The 16,010-nt window shown below is 37.1% G+C and overlaps 1 protein-coding gene across 2 annotated transcripts in view; it reads right to left on the reverse strand.

Moving 5' to 3' along the window:
• Positions 1–16,010, reverse strand: part of LOC105282530 (synapse-associated protein of 47 kDa) — a 64,431-nt gene that overhangs the window by 12,462 nt on the left and 35,959 nt on the right. For both annotated transcript variants that reach the window (XM_011344552.3, XM_011344553.3), the window contains exons 5-6: positions 1,221–1,361; positions 702–841 (exon numbers count right to left, since the gene is read on the reverse strand). In XM_011344552.3, coding sequence (XP_011342854.1) covers positions 702–841; positions 1,221–1,361 — 281 coding nt within the window. The remainder of the gene's footprint in view (positions 1–701; positions 842–1,220; positions 1,362–16,010) is intronic.

Below are 16,010 nucleotides of genomic sequence, written 5' to 3' on the forward strand. Positions count from 1 at the left end.
TGCACAATGTATTGATATCTCTACAATTTCGCGAACAATTTCGTTCTCATGCTCTTTAACATTTAATATAATATAATTTAACATTTAATATATATAAATCACATTTCCATAACTTGAAATTTCATTGTAGTTCCAACAATTTAGCAACTGACGTAAGTATTGTTAGTCTTTCATTACATGTAATATATTGGATTGTAACTTAAAGTCCGTAGTATTATTTAATTTTTTTAATGAAAAAAAGATGACAAGGAAAGATCATGAAACTATCACAAAGATAGTAAATGTTAGTAGAACAAGACGACGCATATGTAGTTGAATAAATATCTATACATAACGCTACGAACTTCTGTTATATAACCCAACATATGTTCTGTGCATGTAGTATATCGCGTGAATGCAATTTTATGAGATTGATTGATTGTTGAATGACTGTTGTAATATGCAATTCAAAATTATTAATTTATACTGCATATACTACAATAACTCGCTTTGCTGTTATTACTTTTTTTTATATATCATTTAATAAATAATAAAATTAAATTTCCATGGCATAAAATTTAATTTGTAAAATACGAACGATTAATTAAGAGCATATGCATAAATTCATAATATTATATTTACGGAATTTTCATAATGTTGCGTAAATGGAAGGAAAATGCGATGATCATTGTATGTGACAGCGTAGGTTTTAATCTACTTACACTTTCGGGACGAGCTCGAACCTCATGGATTCAAGATTTGGATCCAGGGCAAGAGTGGCCTGTGCCATTGGCTGAATGGCCTCAAAATCCCAAGCGAATTCTACGCCTGGTGGTGGTGCTCTCACGAAATTACGTCGATCCTGAAATCCATGAGAGGGTAAGATCCCTGCTTAATCTGACCGGCTCATCTAAAGCCATACACCAAATTCATGACACTAATCTTTTGCAATAATGCATAAATAAACAGCTAAATGCCACTTACACCATGAGCAAAATCTTTCTCATACTGGAAGATTTTTTCTCTGAGTAATTGAATACTTTTAAAAAAGATTACTAATTAAAGTTATTAAGGAAACAATTTTCCCCATTAAAAGAAGAGATATATACACTTTTAACATTTATCTTTTAAAGAACTTGAGACACTTTTATAAGACTACGCAGAAAATTTGTTGAAAGCCTCTAGCTTCCTCTCAGGCCTCTGACATATAGGAGTGGAAAAGGATAACAAAAATTACTTACGGTTGACAAGGACAGGCATTCCTCGCGTAGCGCATCCTCGTTCGGCGCGCCGACCCATGGTGCAACAGCCTCGACCTTTTCGCCCGCCTGCTTGCTGGCAATGAAAGCCTCCTGCTCTTTGTTAAGCTCGGCGATCAGCCTCTGAAATAGAGAAATTAATTCCGTCTCAGCAGCAGTTGCGTATCGCGGTGTGAAATCGGCTTGGACAAAAGCGTGCACGCGAGTGCGAATAAAGCGCGTTTCGAAACCGGTGGTCGTTATTAATGTGAGCGATGCACCGCTAACGCACTGGCGGCGTCGGAAATAGCGTATACGCGATAGATTTCACTTCGCGTTTTACAGGAGCTTATTACTGCACGGATGACATCCCACGATTTGCCGGCGCCGTGTCAATTCGTTCTCATTTGCAAGGTATTAACGCTGGAAGTGCACTTTATACATACTATAATGAGCTGCAAGAGGATTATGAGCTTTATGGCTGACGCCGTAACATATAATTCATTTTCCCGATTTTAAATAGAAAAATGTTATCTTCTACCTTCAGATATGAGTGATTGTTTTCAGAAGAGGATTTTATTTCTGTAATCAACCGATGATACCTCGCAAAGTAATTATCCGAGATAAATGAATATGAGCTCATTAGTCTCAGCTTTCGAATAAATTTTGTTTTACCTCGCTTACAATATGCACGACCTTTCTATAGAAAAATATTAAGGATTATATCGATCCGTGATCACGATCTAACTTGCAGCCAACTAATGGCAGGGTTACGATCGACGTCTGACCAATGCAGTTGCAAGCACATGCTTACGAGCACGTGTGCAAGATGACTCCACTCTTTCCTCTAATCAGCTGATCAGCTGAGCGTCGCGTAATTATTACGTAATATTGTAGATTACATGTGCGCGTCACGTGCTCATCGTGCTCATTAAAAACGACCCGCGCGTTGGATATTCGAAACATTATAACTTGATGAAAAATTGATGTAACGATATGCGGTAAATGTAGATCATTTGTTATCTATATTCTACATATACTTATGCTTATTACGTATCATATGCTCTTATCATGACAAGTATATGTATTTATTAAGAATTATGTATTAAGTACTAAGTATTAAGAACTATGACATCATTGAAATAAATTATAAAAGAGCTGTTAACAAAACTCAAAATTTTGAAACTCATACAGGGTGTCCCATGGGAAGTTGCTGAAAGTAAACGATTGGTTCTCTCCTCCATGACTTCAGAAAGTGTCTTACGGTTAACGGTCGTTCATCTGAGTGTCTGCAGTTTTATTCTGGTTGTGGTAGATGCAAGTCCGTGCGCGTCAAAATGAGTAATCTGACGACGGAAGAAAAGATTTATCTTGTCGAGTGCTTCTTTTCCAGAGGAACAGTTTATAGCAATGCTTACAGGGGGTTTCGTACTAAATACGGAACACATAAAGTTAAGAGCGAAAACACGCTGAAAAGGTTAGAATTTATTATTTCTTTAAACGTATGCGTTACGTCACTCCATTTTTTGGCAATAAATCTGCATTAAAATAATGTTTTGTGTTATTTTTATCAGAATTATCGATAATTTTATGCAGTATGGAACTATTCAAGACCGTAGACATGATCTGCCAGGTCCTTCTGTGTCTGTAGCTGCAGAAGAAAACATTGAAGATATTAAGAAGTATTTTGAAGAGAATCCAAATTCTTCCATTCGGAAAGCTGCCCAAGCTCTTGAAATATCCAAAACAACGTTACACAGGATTTTAAAACATTTCCTGAAAATGCATCCCTATAAAATAACATCGCCTCAATTGCTAACCAAACGCGCTATGACGAAACGTGTGGAATTCTGCAAGACAATAAATGAAATGTTTGAAGATGGAGAACTTGATGCAAAATTGATAATTTACACGGACGAAGCACATTTCTGGCTAAATGGTTATGTTAATGAACAAAATTATAGATTTTGGGGGTCGGAAAATCCCAACGTTTCCCTGGCTAAACCTTTACATCGACAAAAAATAACAGCATGGGCTGCGATCTCGGTAAAAGGAATTTATCTGCAATTCTTCAAATCAACAGTCACTGGTGAAAGTTACAAGCAGCTTCTTGAAACACAATTCTTCCCTCATGCAAAAAAAAGAGGCCTGGTCAGAGGATTTCATTTCATGCAGGATGGAGCGACACCACATCGAACCCAGGAGGTCTTCGAAACAATCCATAAAGTTTATGGCAATCGAGTCATCGGTCTGGGATACCCATTTGCCCAGGGGGGGCTAGAATGGCCACCGTACTCGCCGGATTTAAATCCATGTGACTTCTTTCTTTGGGGATACATTAAGGACCATTGTTATGTCGGAAATCCAGAAATAGTGTCAGATTTAGTAGTGGCTATTAAAAAGGTCGTCAGCAACATTAAAGACGACATGGTAGAAAAAGTTTTCACAAGTTTTCGTAAAAGAATTGATTTTTGTACAAATTCAGATGGTGCACACTTGAAAATATTTATCATTAGCTTACTTGATTATTAGTATATTTTTCATTAATAAAATAAACTGATATACAAACATTTTGCTAAATTTTATTTATACCCATTAAAAACTGCAGACTTCCTGTTTCCAACGCAATTTTTGTTTTTTCAATAACTGCATACGTTTAAAAATGACAGCTGATTAGTTTCAGTAACTTCCCATGGGATACCCTGTATAAAATAAACTATAATTTTATCAAAAAGATGATAATTGATAAATAATAAATTTATAATATCGCTACTCATGGCGTAGCTGTACAGTTCTAGTTTCTCAAAGAAATAACCATGACGTAATCTCGCTGGACAAAACTTAAATATTGACTTCATTATCGATAAATCGACTTGTGCAATCGTGTGACAGCGAGGAAAAATCAGCGCAATCTTGGAGTCAGGACAAGAAACGCTGTTATGAGCAAGGATATGAATAAAACGAAGGGAAAACGTCATATTTTCAGGATATGAAGTATCTCCATCATATGTTTCGTAGCCGCAGACTCTAGTTTCAATGTGATATCGATATATTGATAAGAACACACGTGTCTTACACAGAACAAATGTCTCACAATCTTCGCAAATATAATTTGTGTTGCATTAACAACTCAATTAAAGAGAGTAAATTTTTTATAATAGATTGAATTTATTTACATAAATGAAGCACATGAAGTTAACCAGGAAAAGGTGGAAGAATATAACATGCCGAATCGATTTCTTCACCGTTACAGACGAGATCGACGATTAATGGCTTCCTAGCTGATTTTATCTCGAATCGATTGTACCATCTAGTGCCGCATTTTCACGCTTTAATATAACAGCGAATTTGAGTTATAGAGCTGTATTCCGACATGTTCGGGAAAGCGTTGACAGTTTTTCAGTCTTTTTATTGAGTTGATACCGAGAAAAGAGGTATTCGTCCTTGGTCAATCGGATTCTATAAGTCGATTTCAGAAGAAGCCTGTGAGAAAAATGTACAATATGCACGAATTCAATACACTGTTTTCTATTGAAACGGCGTCGGAAGCAAATAGAGATGAATGTTAAAATTTCGTTTCTTGAGAATGGAACTTTTTTCTCCTTCAGAATTATGCAACTTTCAAAGTAACTTTTAAAAAATAATTAGCACGCGATATCGCCATATGGATGACAAGGTCATGAAATATAAAGTTATTAAATGCCATTTATCGAAAAATTTGCAATTTTATTACGGAAATGTTCTTTTCATTGTGATGTAACTATATGAGATATAATTTTAGCTTTTTTAATAACTCGTTTCCTCTGCGCTTCCGATCGCGAAAAAGCTGAAGGCGTAATTAAAATCTAGTCTCTTTCTGCTCCTTCTCTCTTGCCTGGCGTCTCTTGCGCTTTTAAAATATTCCGGTTATTTTCGCTTTCTTAGGAAAGAAGAAACGTCTATACACATAATAAAACTTTATTTCAATAAAATAATAATTTCACGATTTCTTATGTATAATAATTACTCTATAAAGTAGCGTATTTCATTTTGATCTCAAATATTTTCGTTCGAGATAAATTCTTACTCAATTTTTATTTGAAAGTAGAATTAATTCATCACTTTCTGCTCTACGCTGAAAAATGTGTATTTGTGATACTCGAATTTTATCTTCAACGATCTGAAAATCATGAAAATCCATTACCGGATCTGCTAAGTGAAGCTGATGCTAAAATAATTTTAATCGCGATATGTCCCCAACGAGCGATCCGGAAAAAGTACAAAAGAGAAGATTCATATTGCAGTCACGTATTACGAACGCGGATCGAATATGATCGTAGGTACTGACGAATACGTGTGCCAAGAATTCTGTAGAGAAAAACCTGTGTTGAAAAATTAAGCTCTTGAGGATGCCAAAAAACAAGAACAGTAAGCTCCAATATAGAATACAACATACAAGCCATAAGATACACGTATATCCAATATATTATTCAATTTTGATCAATGTCTCGTTGCATCACATGCATCACAATACATCTAGTTTTAAATTGCTTAATCTTATATGTATATTGTATATGTATATATAAACATTTACAACATTACAATTTTCAATTAACATTTTACTTCTATTTGAAAATTTACAACTTAGGACAACAATAAAGAACATAAATGTTATTTTTAAAATATAACTATTGTATCAAGAGAGACAAGCATTGTCCGGAATTGCATCAAAAATACATCAGTAATTGATTATGCATGAATTGAGTCTTATTTGTCAAATGAGAAAGATGAAAAAGAGAGAACATATTTCAATCACCAAGAATTTTCGCCATAATTCTTTTCCCGTTGATCGCGTATTCACCGTCGATTAGGTCGTCGCAATATCGACGGAACGGTGCACTCGATTTAGCATGTGACATGTGCAACGGGATGTCTTGAAGAAGTCTTTCTATTGCTTCTTAGGATCATCGACGCCTTTCAAGCTTGGATGTCTCAGCGTACTCAACGAGATACGTCTCCAAGTATTGATCGAGATGTCGAGTCCGATGGCTGATAAACGCACACGATTACTGGAGATATCACGGAAAAGCTGCTCGTGAAGGATACGATTCGATTCGGCCGAAGAATTTCTTTTAGGGAGACAGCTGAAATGCGTGATTGTTTTCTCTGTTTCAAAGATCAAGAACAGATCCAGAACGAAAGCGATACGGCCGTGTAAAATTTTAGTACTCGTAAAAGAAAATCAAAGTGGAATGGAACCGGAGAGTGTTTACCGACTCTCCTTTGGCTTTACGGATAGACAATATATCCGCATCGGGGAAGAATGTAAACTGCAACATGACTCAGCACCGGCCAGTTGATGAGGTCGACAAAGAAAATTGAGGCGATGTCCGTAGTTAATCCTAGTGTAAAATATAGCGTAAAGATTGAATGTGGAAATTGGATTTCGTTAATTTATTACAAACTTACAAGAACTACAGTAGCAATGCGGTGTTATAGAGCTTAATATTGCTCTAATATTATTTGCACTGCAGAAAATACATGTCTTTGTGATCCAAACGTAATTAAAATCGAAAGGTTTTTTGATATAATAAATCAGTAGTAATTTTTTTCAAAATTGACGAGTTCTTCTGAAATCCATGAAAATCTGGGTTAAGATCGCACGTTATAAAATGCTGTCATTTATCTCCGTTGCTTATTTTCTATTTTAGTTCTGCGAATCCTGGTCGATGCTCGAGGGAAGAAGTTATTGGCACGATGCAAGTTGTTGAAAGCACTTAGGGAAATCGAGATTCAATAGCCCGAGGCAAGATACCATGGCAACTCTCGCATCATAAACTGTTCGTCATGATGGGGATTATTAGAAGCCCCAGGTATAGAGTCAGAAAGAGCTGGATAAAGATCGTTATCTATTATAATCGCTATCAATCTATATGGAATAGCATGAAAGTATCATTTACGTATTTTTATAAAAAATTACGGAATTTCAATTTTCCTTCTTCTAGACAACTCTTTGTTAAAGTTTTTGAAGGGGCGCTTGTCAAGAGCCGCATAAGCTATAAAAGATATAGCAGTTTGCCAATTTACAGCCTATTGTGAAAAATCTTTTTAAATCATCGACATCGATTTTCCCTGAAAGGAACATTTTCACCCGAAGAAGAAATCGTGTCCGCTAAGAATATTTCTCGGATATGAAAGAGGAGTAAAGCGTTGCAAAGTCCATCCCAGAGAGAAACCAACCAGGAAGCAGGTCTACCGACCTGTGAATCCTTGTTGCTTCAAGAGACATTTATCGAAGGCCACCCACTGCCATGAGGATTTGACTTTGTAATGTCGATAGTTTTCAGCTCTTGACTTCAAGCTTCATGAATATGACTCACTGATATAATCGGGCTTGCCGGCAAGAAAGCCAGGCAACTTTTCTCAGCGAATCCGTTTCTGCAGTTTACTTCAAAATCAAAATGGAAACTTTAACAAATGACGGAACGCTGTTATAAAACCCGCTATTCAGCACGCGCGAAAATGTTGAACGCAATGCACAGCCGAATGAAGAAGAATGATGAGGGTGACTTTTTTTACTTACTTCTTCGGTTGAGAAAATAAAATCGACTTGATTATATTGATTTACGCTATTTATATCAAAGTTCCAGATAGTTTATTATTTATTAATATTTTCGATACTAGATTACTCCAGTTCTGACGCAAATCCAATTCGATTTACGGTCTAGAGAACGGAATCGATCGCTTTAACGTAGAACTGCGATAAATCGATTTTAAAGAAAGCAACGACATTATCGCTAATTTAAAGAGTCAAAATGTCCTGAAAGGAAGAAAATAACTAACAAATTATTAAAGATTATTTTTTATACTGTGCAATATTATAAAAATTTTATAAGGAATGTGTGATCCAAAAGTTAAATGACAAGTTTAGATCGCGTGTTTTATTTAGACAATTGCGCTAAGGAAGAAAGAGGAAGACGTGCAGAAACTCCTGGGTTATTTCAGTGACGAAAAGTTAAATAACCACACGAGGGTGAACGATCGAACAGAACGGAATGGAACAGAATTCAGCACGCGCGAAGAGAAGAAGAGGCCTATCGATCGCGCACCGAGTACCGAAGAAACGACGGTGTCTCGTCCCTGACGTAATATCCTGCTAGAATGGTCCCATTTGTGGTTTTCTGTCAGAGCCGGTCCCCGACCTCTCGCGAGTGCCATTTCTTCCTTCCAACCTGCACGCGTTTCTTTTATTCCTTACTCTTCCGTTTCCCTTTTTCTTTTATCAGTCACGCGTGACTCGTACGATTTTCAAAGAATCTTTGTTCTATGTTCGTGTGAAAAATTCATGCAATATATCTACTATACAGGGTGTCCCGGGTTTTAACCGACAAACTGCGGGAGCATATTCTACTAGTGGAAATAAGAAAAAATTCTTATATCGAGTTTGCTTAGAAATGCTTTATTACACAGTTATAAACCAATATTGAAAAGAAATATGAGATAAGTAACAACGGAACATAGTGTAGAATTTGCAAGGTCGAAGATGTTTATGTTACGTGTATTCACATGTATTCATGTTCACTATGTTGAAACGATTCAGTATGATTGTTACTTTCGCAACAGTAGCTGTTAGATTTCAATCGTCGTGTGAACTAGCAATTACTATCAGAATGCCAAAAGTGTTTTCAAATGAGGAATACACCGATATTCATTTCGTGTACGGATTCTGTGACGGAAATGCACGAGCTGCCGTACGAGAGTATCAACGTAGATTTCCTAACAGGAGAGTACCAGATAAATTTAAAGCAACGAATTACTAATTCAGTTACTGAGATGCAACAAATTCTGTACTACGTCGATGTCTAGCTTGTATCGATGTGCAAGGACAACATTTTGAAATGCGTCACTAAATCATTGCGTAGATAATTTTTATTTTTGTGAAAAAATCCGTTGTTACTTATCTGATATTTCTTTTCAATATTGGTTTATAACTTTGTAACAAAGCATTTCTAAGCAAACTCGATATAAGAATTTTTTCTTATTTCCACTAGTAGAATATGCTCCCGCAGTTTGTCGGTTAAAACCCGGGACACCCTGTATATATTGTATCGTATATACCAAAATATGACATATCTCTTATTTGTGTGCAGCTTGCTCATTCCGTATTAATTTAACAGAGATGACGATTCATCAACGGAGCACGATGCTGATACCAAGACGCGGACAATGCTAAGCTCAGCTTCGAAATTTGCTTGAGCGATATCCATAACGTTGATCAAAGTGAGATTGTGGCCACTCGGCATTAATGTAGAAGCTTCATCGATTTTCGAAGGATATAATACCACGTACATTTCTAGCACCATCGACGAAGTTTGCGCGGTATGTTTAGCTTTCGTCAAAATAACTCGCGCGCAAGTTAAAACTATAAACACGTGTTACAACGCGATACGACGGTTGTTTAATGATGTAACATTGCACGAATGTCCATTCTTTGCAAATGTAAAGCATGAAAGGTATCTTCAGGCCGTAGACTCCACGCGCGTGCGAAACTTCGTAGTCTCGTTCGTTCGTTACCTAGTATCAAAGGGGTAGCGTGGTATGACTGAGAAACGCCCACCAGAAAATTTCACTTTGTAGAGAAGTTGGCGATTATTAATTCAGTCGAGTCCATAGTCGACGTTTAACTACCATTCCGTGACTAAAAATAGCCGGTCAGGATGCGATAATGTTGCCGATCACAGGTGCGCGCGTGACTTGTAACGCGAATGAGTAATATTATTATGCTAAAAATGCAACGAGACGACCACATGGGGAAATATGACACAGAGTTATAATACAAAAGGGTGTAAAGTGTTCGATAAGTTGTCCACTTGTCCAGCTGACAGGGATATAATAAGACGTCGTAATAGCTCACCTCTTGCTAAGCAAAAATATCATATGATATCTTTATGATGCTTATTCACGTGGATACTGTTTCTCATGCTTTGCATAATCCAAAATGATTTAAAAAAAAGAGATATCTCCTGCTTCCGTGTTGCAAACATTGCAAGCGAACGCTGCAACTGCGCATCTTTTGCGAGAAAGAGACGCAATATTCTTCTCGCGAATCATTAATTTACTTGAGAAACGATGCCGGGATCTTATTCGGAACGCGTCACGGCGCGCGGAATCATTTGTACGCGAGATATATGATCTCTGGATGATAGTAACTTCGCGATAAATGTAATCCTCGAACAATGGAACCTGATAGTGCAACAGTAGGTGAATTCTCCGTCTTAGTGTGTACCTCACAGCTTCACCGTAATATCTGGAAGATCATCATGAAGTTAAGACGAATGTTTGCTGGCCAACAGTAGCGGTCTGGGCAAAATTGTTCCGCCCAGAAGTAAACGTTAAACGACTGCGGTCTGACAAGTAGTATAAGTATAAAGTAGGTCATACTAGACAAAGACACTCAGCGACGGATTAAAATGTTATCTCTGCAACACAAAAGTAACGTGACGCAATTTATGAAACGAATACGCGTGGAGAAGATGCGACACAGGAGAAGGTAGCATACAAGAGAAAGAAGAGGGAAAGAGCAAAATGTAATCTTTAACATTAAAGTTGCGTGTGAAAGCTTGTAATGTTATACATTAAAATATTTTCCTCTTATCGCGTTGCAAGATGCGTTTACGCAAATGCGTTCACGCGATTCAAACGTATCTTCAAATAACGTTAATAGAAACCTTTCTGGGCTCGAAGTACATCAGCAAACTTTTCGAATAAAGTCGTCGAGAAAACCATTAACGGATTGTGACGTAATTTTCACAAACGGCATGATCTGCAAACTTATAAAATGTATAAAATTGTGTGCACGCTGTGTAAAGTTGTATAAAATTTTCTTTCGAACTAATTTCGCGGATTTTCCAATTACTCCCATTTCGATGAAGTTGATGGAAGTCCATTCGTGACATAAATTTGTCATTAATACACATCTTTACGTGATTTGCTCAGTCGCACTTCTGGATCGTATAAAATCTTAGTGAGTTATTCAGAGTTTAACCCAATTTTGCAATTTTCTTGGCGAAGACGGAAAGAACTGAGGGATTGAGTGGATGACGAAGACAAAATGAAGAAACTGCGCGGGAGGTGAACAAAGGAGGCCAAACCGTCGTAAATAATCGACTGGCACAATTCGCGCTTGATGATCGTTCTGGGTTACTATATAACGCTTGGCACAATCGCGAAAGAAAGTATGGTACATGTCTTCACGGAAGTTCTTTTCAACGTTAATGTTGCGATATCCATCAAAGTAATCGCGTTGACATGGTAACAAGAATGCCTCTTTAAAATGCGTCTGATCGAAAATTTATGATATACCTAGCATGGCTTAGATCGTGATGAAATGACTACTATGTTGCTTAAAAGCTTTCTTTTGACAAAATATGCAAACATAATTTAATATTATCTTCTTCTGTAGATTTTCAAAAGTATTAAATAGTTTTATTATCCTTTTGTACTTCTGAAGTTTAATTCGTGGAAACTGCCTAATCTAGAGCGGCCTTGACATGATACATTAATTTCATCATAAAACAGCGACTAATAAATCAAATATTAAACGAGAATTAATTATTATTTAATTATGTCGCTAATGAGAGTAACAGTTCTCAGTCTTGTCGACATAGCGGGAAGCTACAAGCGAGTATCCTTTGCCCGGCTACATCACAAATTGCCCGATTGCATCGCAAATTGGTACAAGAAAATTCATTAAGATACCGAGTACCTCGACGTGTTCTTCTCTTTCTTGCGAGTTTCGTACGAAATAAAGGAGAAGACACGATGGGATATAAAGCGGAGGACCGGGTGGAAGGAAGCAACTACGGCGAACAAAAGGGAGATACAGCGCGCATCGGAATTGCACCGTGACGCGATAAAACGCATTTGCAACTTTGGACCGCGAAACTTTCCGTCACCAGAAGCCGTACGTTTCCGCGAAAGTGCCTTTGAGTTTCGGCAAGGTTCGATCAACGTCCATGGCGAAACAGATGCATAAATAAGGAAGAGATATCTTCGAAGACACTGCAGAGTCACACTGGATATGTTTGCCGGTTAAGCTGATTCGTGTCGCACGTACTGAAATTTATTATCCGAATAGCTGAATCAATACACGCGACTACAACTTATCAGTTAATTAATCAGTTAATTTGTTATCAGCAATGTGGCTCTTGGCACACCAATATACGGTTACTCTGACGATTAATTAAACTTTTCGACAGAAATTATCGGTGATCGTAAGAGGATACGTTCGCGCATACGTTGCGACAGTATCGTGGCATTTATGTGGCAATTTACGTATGTCGCATACATCCTTCCTTCTTTTCGATATAGCACATTTTGTAAAGAATATAACGACAGAACACAATTAAACAATCGATTAAAGCGAAGGCGACCATAATATCTATTTTGGACATGTCATTAAATGCTTTGGCGTCATTTTTGGATGTTGATGACGAAAGTGCGCAAGCATCTTACCGTGCGAGAATGAGCTGTATGTGCGAATTTACTTAATGTCTATGCCAGTTAAGTTGTAACAAGAGTATAAAATTCCGACAAAATTCCTCTTCTTTGTTATCGAAAATACAATCACCTTTAACAAAATTTATTATCGTTGAGGAATTTCTAATGTCCTCCTAATGGAACCATTCTAATTTTCTTTATAATGAAATAAAAGCAAATTTTATGTAAAGATGGAAAAAGCTTTTGGAATTTATCATAAAAACAGATCAGCGAGCAACTCAAATTATTAATTAGCACGTGTGGGAATTTGGTGCGATGCTTCAGGTATGCCATAATCAAAATAATCAAAAGCTTTGCAAGTGGCAATAAATTATTACCCCATTAAACGTCATCGCCATGAAATTCTCGCTACATCACCCTCTCAACACGACAGTAGGTATATTGCGGCTAGTAAATATGTCCCCTCGAGCTAGTTTCGCCCACCTCGTCCCGGCGGACTCATTGTTCGCGCGCGCGATTGAATAGACCTCTTGAAGGAGAAATTGCAACACTAATTAATGGTATCGGCGATCCATTAAGCGCAACCAAAATTCGATTATCTTCACATACTACACGAGACTTCCATGCACACGCGCAACCCTGCGAATCGCGCGACGCCGCCAGCTTCCTGTTTCCCGTGTGTTGCATTATGCAATTACACCGAAGCGAGTTGCAACACGCGCCCCTTATCTCTTTTACGATGTTTCCCTATGTCATTGTTAAAAGCATAATGATACAGAATAATAAAAAAAAACCAAATGTAAAATTCAAATAATCAGCGCTGCCATCGTAGAATCGTACGTTGAGCAATACACGCGTACTGTACGCGTTTTTATTTCAATAAAAATATCAACGTGAGTGTTACCGTTTATTGAATCGATAGACTCGTACGATATATTTCAGGAATAATATTTGCAGACTCGGTAGATAGTTTCGGGACAGAAACAGCGACACTGTAGATTGTAGCTGTTCAAGGCTATTGGCGATCCATTAACCGCGCGGAGCGAAACTTGATTACTGGTTCGATCCAATGAAACTTTCGACTCCGCAAACCACGCGATGCTCGTTCAACTTCCCCGAAACGAGTCACATACGTGTGTATCGCGGACGGTGTGTGTCAAAGCATCTTCGGGTTACCGTATCCTACCGTGCTTGTCATAGTTTCGTGGCGGACCATAACTACACGGGAGACCGTATTACCGACATTGGTCATTCTACACGTGGCACGACCTACGGGAAATAACGTTTGTCCTTCGTCGTGCGTCGACAGGACAATTTGTTTCGTTTCACGATAGGGGATCAAAAACACGATCCTGCCGGGTTGCTCGGCAAGAAAAGCACGAAACCGCAGAAAAGGGGTTCGAACTCTTTTTTTCTTTCGTGTCGCACGAGTAACTTGCGAACAACAAATTAGCCAGAGGGGAAAAACGCGAGAACGAAACCTCGGTATACGTCAGAGTTTTCCCTCGTTAACATGCAAGTAGTCGACGTGAAATGTTAATTTTGTTGAAATGCGAAATTCAAGCGCTTTAGCATTTAAAAATAAAATTAAGAGTCTGATAAAATAATCCGACTTTTTGAGGAGATCTGTGTTTCTTATTCAACAAAAAATTGTATAATTTATATTTTATTGTTTCATTATATTTCGTAATTTTTTAATAATTTGTTCAGGAAAAAGGATTATCACAGCAGTAGACTTAATAAAATACAGATCTATATATCGAATCATAATGTAAGTCAAGCGCAATTGCGATTTCATGGTGTTGTTTATTGAGAATATAGACGATGGGTAAATTTTGCTCATTAGAATCTGTTGCTTATACCTCTGTGCAATTAGAGACGCAAGTACTACATAGTTTCTTGTATAATTATTAAGATACTTCACGCGATCATCTTCTGGCGAGACATAAGTACCCAACTACTGATATGTTCATATTCGTACTTGCGTGCCTACATAACTCGTGCGGAAACGCGCAGTTTGTTAGGTTAATTTTGATAAAATATACCGCAAGTGAGAAATGACTTTATAAATTCCTCGTAATTCCTGGATATGCAAAATGGTTAATGAATACATATTATTAACCAGAAATGACAAGTTCAAAATAAATTTCTCCTTAATATATAAATTTTTGTTTAAGCTTAATTATTTAACACTGAGAACTCGAAAACCACGGCGAATTAAATTAACATAATATGTGAGGAAATATCATCTTCTAGTTAATTTTAAAGAGATTTATGTTTCATGTAACGTAACGCGCGTGCAAGATTAATTGTCAAGTTATTTAATATTACAGAGTTAAAATAATGATCTCTAATTAAGGTACAGATATAATAACAGAAATTTCAATAAAATTTGATACCGCTCGTTTCACACTGGAATTTTCGTAGATTTGTTCTGTGCTACCTAATCGTGCATTTAAGTATGATTAAATATCACGAGTACTGCGCTTATCTCTATAAGTGATTTCAAATTCCCTCAGGAAGCATACATTAGCGCACTCAAATATTCTGCAGGCTTTAAAAGCATACTGTAATGGGCGGTTAACGAGAAAAACTGTCTCTTGTTACGGCTATTTTGCAACGAAAGTTTCGTTTAGACTCTCATGTAACTACTAGAATATTTGAGCTAGCCTCGTGTACGCTTCTACGTGATCCAGCTACGAACCCGACTACGTCGAGTCGCGCCCGTAGTTTTCCTGTCAAGTCTGTTTCATACATGCTTTTTCCAGACCAAAGCAAAACATCTGCATGAAATTTATTCATGCGTTTACTACGATGAAATAATCACAGAATAATCAGCTGCCGGGAGTTTCTCGCATATTACATTTGTTGCCCACGGAAGCGTAAATTGCCGGTCCATTGTAAATTAAACGACTTTATTCGAGGACTAATATTGTTAAAGGTTAATTCCCCCCAGATTTATGAAAACGTGACTAAATATGCATACAGCGCGCAAAAGAATCAAATGCTTTTGAGAATAGAATTACGATTGTAAAGAATAATATAAAAATACAATTTTCAATTAATGTCAGATCTGACATTTTCGATTCTGTGAAATTAGTAGTATTTTTTTGAACACATAGTCGCAATACAGCAAATTTTTATTTTTACTAATTTTTTAATATGTCGTGCTCTTTTCGAATATTTATGGAATAAAATCTGCAAATGAGAGTTTATGTGGCAACTTGTGTTTCGTAAAAATAATTATTTTTTAGTCAGCAGATTTAATTTGCCTCTGGCGGAAAATCGTCAGAACATTACAAGCCATCTCTGACG

The sequence above is a fragment of the Ooceraea biroi genome, chromosome 4 (assembly GCF_003672135.1).
Source record: "Ooceraea biroi isolate clonal line C1 chromosome 4, Obir_v5.4, whole genome shotgun sequence".
Taxonomy (NCBI): domain Eukaryota; kingdom Metazoa; phylum Arthropoda; class Insecta; order Hymenoptera; family Formicidae; genus Ooceraea; species Ooceraea biroi.